Genomic DNA, 8,996 nt, shown 5'->3' on the forward strand with positions numbered 1-8,996 from the left:
GAGCGAACGAGACCCGCCGAAGGGAGGTTGCGTGAGCTCGTGTGACCTAATAGAGTGCCTCGTGTGACCATGAAATGACACTTATTCAGGTTGAGTTTCAGATTTACCTCTCTACAGCAAGAAAAAATGAGGGCTAACTGTTCCATGTGCTCTTGGAAGCATTCGACTGGACTTGCACAGCCTTGGCCCGAGAAGCGAGAAAAGTCGTCCATGAAAATCCGCAGAAACTTATGAGGAAGGGCTCAAACACAATGTAGGTTGTTCTATTCCAAGAAGCTGGTGCATTCTGTAGTCCAAAGGGCATCCTTTTGAAGACAAAAACTCCCCATGGAGTAATAAAAGTTGTCTTGATCTTGTCATCGTCTAGAATGGCCATCTGATTGTAGCCACTAGAATGGTCCATAAAGGTGAGAAAAGCATGTCCGGCTACATCTTCCAACACTCTCTTGGAGAAGGGGGTAGGAAATCCATCAGGGATAGTAACCTTGTTGAGTGCTCTGAAGTCCACACAACCCTGATCTTGTTTGAATTTTTCTTAGGTACAATAAGCATTGGAGAAAGCCATTGTGTATTTTCAATGGGCTCAATGATACATGCATCCAACATCTTATCAATTTCCTTTTTGACTGCTAGTGCATACTTAGGATTGAGCTTGTATGTCTGACCCTGCACAGGCTTGGCATTGTCCTAGAGTGGTATGGGGTGAACTCCCAAAATCGGGTCAAGTCTTGTGAGGTCTTTGTATGACCAAGCAAAGACATCCTTCCAACTAATAATAAAATAAATAATTAAATATAGTAATTGGGGTTGATCTCGGAGCCATGCAGCCGGCAGTACTGGGTTGGGCTCTTCTTCAGTACCTAAGTTGACTTCTTTGATCGGGTATGGATAGTTGCCTTGGTTCCACTCTTCAGCTACATCTTGGCCAGCTTTGGTCAATGCATCCACATCATGAGTAGGACTCTGATCAATGGGAAAGTCTTGTTCCTGCTCCAAGGAAGTTCCTCCAGAGGCAAGTCATCTCTACTTTTCTTTGAGCTGGTTTGCTGACTCTTCGTTGGGGTGGGAAGCCTTGCCTATGGACAGGGAAGAATCATCTGTGTCAGTTTCATGCTCTAAATCTTCTTCTTGTTGCCCTTGTAGGGGAGACTTCTTACCATGCCTGTGATGAGTGATGGGATCTCCGAGACCAAGAGACTCCACTTCTACAATACATGTGTCTTCCTCCATCTCGGTGAGGACTACAAAACAGTGAGGGTCGGGTGCTGCCTCTAACCATTATAGGAGCTCCTTGTCTTCACCGGGGACGTTGGGTAAGACCTATTCCTCTGGTGGGTTCTCCTCGACCTCTTTAGCTTTTGTCTTCTGGTCATCATGTTGTGCAATACTGAGGGAAGACTTTCTATTGGATGGGTCAGCTCCACTTTCTAGTTGGATCTGTCTATGCCTTGTACTTGGTGTAGTGATCCACATTGTATCATTGCCCCCCAGTCATGAAGTGCACGAGTGTGTCGTAGCCAAGGCCTACCAATTAGCAAAGGGAAACCCCCATCCACTTTTGGTAGTTGTACTACCACAAAGTCGAGCCAAAAAGTGAAGTCTTCTACTACCATTGGGACTTGTTCCACCACTCCGACCGGGCGGACTTTGTGTTGGTCGGCTAAGGACTTTGTGTTGGTCGGCTAAGGTGACAGTGAAAGTGGCGCTCTTGGTGGGCACCAAGCCAAGCTATTGCATGGTGAACTCAGGCATGAGGTTAATCTTTGAGAAACCACTATTAACACACACACACACACACACAGAGAGAGAGAGAGAGAGAGAGAGAGAGAGAGAGAGAGACCCTTTTGGACTCTGCTTCTCTTCCTCGTCTGACTGAGAGCAAGAATCTGATCCAACTCGCGATAGTTTACACAACAGCTCAAAGGTTTTTTCTTGCGCGCTGGCTGGTTGGTGCAATTCGTATGCATCAAGAGTGAGAGGGTTGTGAGACGATGGATATTTTGGTGGGCTCCAAACCTTAAATCTCCATAGCGTCCTGCTCTGTGCTTTAAAAGATTAAGATAGGCTTGTTCAGGGCTCGGGACTCCTCACAGTCGGGAGCCAAAGAATGGAAATCTCGTCTGCAGCTGAGGGGTCTGAGAGAGAGAGAGAGAGAGAGAGAGAGAGAGAGAGAGCGAGCATTTTCTAGGTGGCCAAAGGGTAGACGAAGGGTCGCAGGAGACTCGAGAGAGTGAGGATTGAAGAGCGGTTGTGGAAGTGGGGAATGGCACTGATCAGCAACAAAGAAGAACTGCGGAAGAAAGCATTCCAGTTGAGTGGATATCGTCGGAAGTTGGAAATTAAGCAACTCCCCGGAATCCCTTCTCCTCTATCTTTCCAAAGTATCCTGCTGCCACTGTATGGTTTATGGCTTTCTTACAGGTGTTGCTTGGCACTTGCCAGTTGTCTCTTTGTGTCCTCCTGACTGATTATTGTCATGCTTGAGGATATGTCCGTCATGGTGTCCTTCAAATGTGTTTGAGCTTGGGCTATCCGATCAAACAGGGCACTGATCTTATGTAACTTATCGGCAAGGAACATCAATTTTCCGACAGCTTGCTTCACAAATCCTTTTGCCGACAGTGGTCTGGACAGGTCATCTAGCTGAATGATCAACACCTCTGGTGTAGTCGTTTCAAGCGTTTTCTAACCTTTGTCTGACTCCTCAGGTGCCACTGCTGGTGTGGTGGTTACCTGTATAGATGCAGAGTTCGGTTCTCTAGTTACAGGGTCTGAAAACCTTGCAGAGGTATCCAATCCCGGAGCTGAAGGATCGTGCCCCATGGCAAGACCCTTCTCTTGCTTACCAGCTTCACCTTTTGCACTGGACACTGAATCCTTGGCCTTGTATGGCGATGGGATAGATGTAGCGTCCGGTTCTCTCAGTGACACCATCCCTTAAGCACTTGAACACACCCTTCTCTTCTTGATAAACTGTTCCAGCACTTCATCATGATCATCATCCACAAATTCTTGAATAGCTAGTACATGCCTCTTACGTTTCCCTTTGTCAGCATTCGAAGGTTCACCAGGAGCCCGCCCCATCATGAGCTTCAACATTCTGTGGGCCTTTGGGTCCTGAGCGTCTATTGGGGCAGCTCATGCTAGTGCCTGCAGATGAGCACGTATCACTGTGTTGCCTTCTTCCTATAGTGCAATCCCAGCCCGTTTTCTTAGGTTTTCGAGGCACATTGCTGCCGAGTTGATTTTCTCTCCTTGTTCTGCAAGTCTTCAAGGACATGTCATCTGTTCTAGCCATGAATATGACATTTTGGAGGTAGAAAGCCATTTGTGTCCTATCTGCGTCTGCGACATCCTTTATTTGGTGTATGGATCATCTCTTGGGTACTTCATCTGTGATGGCATAGGTCTTTTTTGGTTCTGTGTCGCCTTCATTGGGGAGTCCGAGGGCTTTCTTCACCAGCGCTGTATCCACTGCTAGAGGTTCTCTGCCCTGAATGACCACTGTGTCTATTTCATAGAAAGTTTTGATGGTCTCAAATTAGGCCTCATTAAGAATCGCTCGTTCTTGCCATGGCTGAGACACCAAAGCTGCAACCCAACACTGCTGGCCCATGTCTTGTGCACCTCTTTTCGGAGGCTGTCTCCTTGCCTTTCACCTTCTGCTATGAAGCCATGTTTTGTTGTGTTTATGTGCATTGTGTGGCAGATGCCGCTTCAATTCTTCTTCCTCTGCGATGTGAAATGATGTGTGAAGTCCCCTCTTACGCACTCTCTTAACAGACCACAATAGCAACAGAGAACGATCTCTCTCTCTCTCTCTCTCTCTCTCTCTCTCTCACACACACACACACACACACACACACACACACAAACACAAATACACAAATATGGGCTGAACGCACACGTTCGAGAGTGAAGCAGTTTGATGGCACTCCTATCCCCACCTCCCCCACTCATCCTCAGGACTAAGTGGCACCCCATTGCCTGTTCCCCTTCCTCTAAGCCGGCACTGGCACCCGCTTGAGTCGTCTTGACGTTATGGCTGGTCACCACTTCGCTCCCAAGCTGCTGCCACGTGGAATGACTGAAAAGCCTTCTCCATAATATGGTCACAACACCCACACCCAATAAGCCTAGCCTAGTCACCTACACGCAGAGCCAATAGCTGACCTGGCATGCCATGCCAAGATCAAGATCCTGTAATCTTGAGAAGCACCTGATAGCGAGGGCATAAAGGGGCAACCCCGCCCTCCTGTAAGCAAGCCTTTCTTGACCCGTAAAGGACTTCACATTGGTGGAGTTGATGGGCAATATCTTGGCCCTTATTCTTTCCCAGACTGTAGGTTCTTGCATTTCATAATGACCAGTTAGCTTCCCACAACCCTCAGCCATGAGTCGATCTGCATCACCTAAACACAACCCCAACTCTCCACGGTACGAGGATGCTTCAATGCATCCTGAATTTTCCCAGGAATCTGCTCATGCACACCTCAAACACATGTTCTCAGCCATCTCTAACATTCTCCTGCAAGTCAATCATACTCACCAATCGCTAATAGGTTTCCTCTCTGCGCAACAAACACAAGCAAAGCATACAGATTCAAAGGTGCGGCCACGACCATTCTCTGGTCTCCCCTCAGAAGACGTCCTCACATGGCTGGACCATTTTGAGAATGTGGCAGGCTACCACAATTGGGATAACGAATGCAGGGCTCACGAACTCCGCACAGTGCTAGAGGGCGTGGCAGCCGCATGGTTCGTGCAACAAGGTGAAAATGTTAAGCATAGTTGGTCTTTACTTAAACAACTCCTGCTTCAGAGCTTCGCACATCAAAATGTTACACAAACCGCATTACAACAACTTAATTCTTTGCGTCAACAACATACTGAACCAGTGGCCCACTTTGCAGTCAAATTAAATCAACTGTTTTTATGTGCTGATCCATCTATGTCTGAAGAAATGAAGCTCTATTTCCTTTGGCCTTGTCTTCAACATGATATTTCACGTCGGGTGTGCGACCAAGGACCCTTGTCCTTTCATGAAGCCATTCAAATTGCACAACGACTTGAGGGTAGCATGAATTCAGATTTGCCTGCACCAATACCCCCTCTTCCCCAGGGTCTTATCTCTGCCTCCCCTCCTGCTCCTACCCACCCCACACCTATGGATATTGATGTGCAGAATGTTCAAAATACCTCCCGTCGAGCACTCCCAGCACGTGACGCTCAAGGCCGTCCCAAATGCTTCTATTGCAACATGTACGAGCATGTGCGTCGACATTGTCGGAGGCTACAAGCACGACAAGTTCAAAATACACAAATCCAAGTCTCTGACGCTGCCACATTAGCAGCTCTTCCGGAAAACTTCTAAGCGAGTGGATGATGGAAGGAACCCATTCACATTTTCAAGCAACCGCACCTTCCGATCGTATGGTGTGCTCCACTGTGATTCAGCTAGAAAGCACATCTCATGAAGCACTACTTGATTCCGGCAGTACAATCTCATGCATTAGTTAACCAATTAGGCCTCCCTACTTACACTTCTAGTCCAATTTCAGTCCTGTATGGGGACAATAAGGAGTTGTATCACTTACATACAGTCGCTTGTTTCACATTTCATATTGGATCATATGTTTTCAGCCACCATGAATTTTTTGTATTACCTAGACAACTATTTCCTATAACTTTAGGATGTGATTGGTTTGTGAAAACCAAGGCAAAGCTCAACTTTGCAACTCATGCTCTTATGTTGCCCCAGAAACTCCCTATCCCTTTCATGTACTCACAAGAAGGTCCAAAATTTGTCAACACTCTATTGTAGATACAACTTCACGCACCATAGATGTTCGACAAATTCTCTCACAATATCCAAACTTGTTGAAAAGGAACCCTCAGTCATCAGTCATCAATTTGCCTATTTTCCATAGCATCTGCACTGGCAATCATCCCCCCAGTAAAGATGGCTATTCGTAGACGCTCACCACGAGAAGTGGAGAACTTGAATACAGCTGTCAATGATATGCTTTTACAAGGAGTAATAGAACCATCATGCAGTGATTGGGCTTCTGAACCACATCTTGTCAAGAAAGATGATAACTCCTACAGATTTTGTGTGGATTTCAGACCTCTCAACAAAATCACACAGCATGATTTATACCCTCTCCAACGAATAGACGACCTTCTTGACCAGCTAGGTAAATCAAGGTACTTCACTTCTCTTGACCTTGCTTCGGGATATTGGCAAATTCCAGCTTTAGACCCTAAAGATGCACACAAGACCGCCTTTAGAACCCCAAGTGGTCTTTATCAGTTCACCCGAATGCCCTTTGGATTGATTGATGCAGGTAGCACCTTTCAGAGAACAGCTAACACCATTTTCCAAGATCTTATTCTGCAGAAAGTTATCTTGGTGTATTTAGACGACATTATTATACACACATCTACTTGGGAGGAACACATTAAAGTTTTGCAAGAGGTGTTAAACCGCATACAACGCTTCAACCTACAGCTTCAACTTCGCAAGTGTAAATGGGGTGCGACACGCCTCAAATTTTTGGGTTTTATCGTTTCAGGAGAAGGGATACAAATTGACCCTGCAAAGGTCTTTGCAATTCAATCTTACCCCCCACCATCTAATGTTAACAATCTGCAGAGTTTCTTAGGGATGGCAATGTTTTCTCTCAGGTTTGTCCCTCATCTAGCTCATATAACCTTACCCTTGCGGCGTCTCCTTCAGAAGGGCATACCCTACTCTTGGGACCAGGTATGTCAAGAGAGCTTCACAAAACTCAAAGAATCCATACAACAATCAGCCATGTTGTCCCATCCAGATTTCAGCAAACCTTTCTTACTACAAACTGATGCCTCTAATGTTGGATTGGGGGCAACTCTACTGCAGCAGGATACTGGCGGAAACTAGACTCCCATCTCTTTCATTAGCAGGACACTCACCAAACCGGAACTCAACTAATCAACAACAGAAAAAGAGTTATTGACTGTTGTTTGGGCATTCGCCAAGTTTCATCCATACCTCCACGGCACTCAGGTGATTGTAGAGACTGATCACTAGCCCATAATTCCCCTTTTACAAAAAAGCCATCCCCCGGGTCGTTTGTGAAGGAGTACGAGCGGAAGTGCGACGCGAGAGAGAGTGCGAGAAGAAGAGCATGACGATATGGTGAACTCGCTCTACTGTAATGTGTAGAGCATAGTGAGTTCTTATTAGGTTTTTACAAAAGAATATGTGTACATACCTGGCGGCCCGCCCACTTACCTGGGCGACCACATTGGGCTTTATACCCCAACAACCTCCCACTTAAACTCCATTGTGGTACTTTAAGTGTGAGAGAAGCTACTATACAAGCTAATATACAAGAGATGTAGAGAAGTGATGTACTACCCTACACCTAACTGCTTGCGAAAATGCGCAAAGCTCTCTGAGGGAAGTCCTTTTGTAAGTAGATCAGCAGGATTTTCTGTGTGAACTTTGACAAGTTGAAGTTGCTTATCCTCGAGCATTTCCCTGATGAAATGATACTTCACATCCACATGCTTTGTCTTTGAGTGATAAACTGGATTGCGAGCCAATTGTATAGCACTTTGACTATCACAATATAACACAGGCATCTCTTCTTTGATTCCCAAATCTGTTACTAGTCGATTAAGCCAAATTGATTCTTTGCATGCCTCTGATGCTGCAACATATTCAGCCTCTGTAGTAGACTGAGTAACACAATCTTGTAATCTAGAACGCCATGATACTGCTCCACCAGCCAATGTAAAGACATACCCGACGTAGACCTTCGGTTGTCTAAGTCACCTGCATAATCTGAGTCTGTAAAACCCTTTACACTTAGCTCCTGACTCCCATAGCATGTGCGCATACTCTTTGTAGCTTTCAGGTATCTCAATATTCCTTTCACTGCCTCCCAATGTTTCTTGCCTGGGTTTGACATGTATCGACTTACTACTCCCACTGCAAATGCAATGTCTGGGCGAGTAGCAATCATTGCATACATCAAACTACCCACTGCAGACGCATATGGAATCTTATCCATTTCAGCATGTTCTTCCTCAGACACCAGACAATCTTGTTTGCTAAGTTTCACATATGGTGGCAATGAAACACTCAATGCCTTTCCCTTCTCCATATTGAAACGTTGCAAAACCTTGTCAATATACTCTGTTTGAGATAACCAAATCAACTTCTTTGATCTGTCTCTTTCAATGCGCATACCAAGTATATGACTTGCCTCACCCATGTCTTTCATGTCAAACGATTTTGCCATCTTTGACTTCAAAGCTGAAATTTCTTCCAAGTGCTTGCCAGCAATCAACATGTCATCCACATACAAAATAAGGATCAGCCAACTGCCATCCTTAGCCTTGTTTGTATATAGACAGTGATCGAACTCACTACGTTTGTAGCCTTGAGAAAGCATAAACTTGTGGAACTTATGGTACCATGCCCTCGGTGATTGTTTTAAGCCATAAAGACTCTTTAACAACTGGCATACCAAATCTTCCTTTCCTTTCTCAACAAACCCTTCTGGCTGCTGCATGTAAATTTCCACATCTAAATCACCATGCAAGAACGCTATCTTGACATCCATTTGGTGCAACACCAAATCTAATATGGCAACCAATGCAAGAAAGCATCTCAATGTAGTCATCTTGACCACCGGAGAGAAGACTTCATCAAAGTCAATGCCTTGTTCTTGCTTAAAGCCCTTGGCAACAAGCCTTGCTTTGTACTTTGGCTGACTATCATGAGCGGTGATCTTATACCTGTAAACCCATTTACAAGGTAGAGCCTTTTTGCCCTGTGGTAATTTAACTAGCTTCCATGTCTGGTTTTTATGCAGAGCTGTCATCTCTGACTGCATGGCCAATTGCCAATTCCCGGAGTCCTTCATTTGCACTCCTTCCTTGTAACATGAAGGCTCATTGCAATTAGTCAACATGACATAGTTCATAGATGGAACAAACCTATC

At 45.5% G+C, this 8,996-nt stretch overlaps 1 protein-coding gene across 1 annotated transcript; it reads left to right on the top strand.

The window, feature by feature from the left end:
• Window positions 1–1,930: 1,930 nt before the first annotated feature.
• Window positions 1,931–5,786, top strand: LOC147439243 (uncharacterized). Its single transcript, XM_086484278.1, has one exon. The coding sequence runs from the start codon at window positions 4,394–4,396 to the stop codon at window positions 5,372–5,374; it is 981 nt and encodes a 326-aa protein (XP_086340404.1). The 5' UTR covers window positions 1,931–4,393; the 3' UTR covers window positions 5,375–5,786.
• The last annotated feature ends 3,210 nt before the right edge of the window (window positions 5,787–8,996 follow it).

This window comes from Adiantum capillus-veneris, chromosome 16, assembly GCF_014529385.1.
Source record: "Adiantum capillus-veneris isolate H3 chromosome 16, ASM1452938v2, whole genome shotgun sequence".
Lineage (NCBI taxonomy): Eukaryota > Viridiplantae > Streptophyta > Polypodiopsida > Polypodiales > Pteridaceae > Adiantum > Adiantum capillus-veneris.

What these genes read in the sequence shown, in the direction of transcription:
- LOC147439243 (XM_086484278.1), top strand. Translation starts at nt 4,394, where the DNA reads ATGAGTCGATCTGCATCACCTAAACACAACCCCAACTCTCCACGGTAC.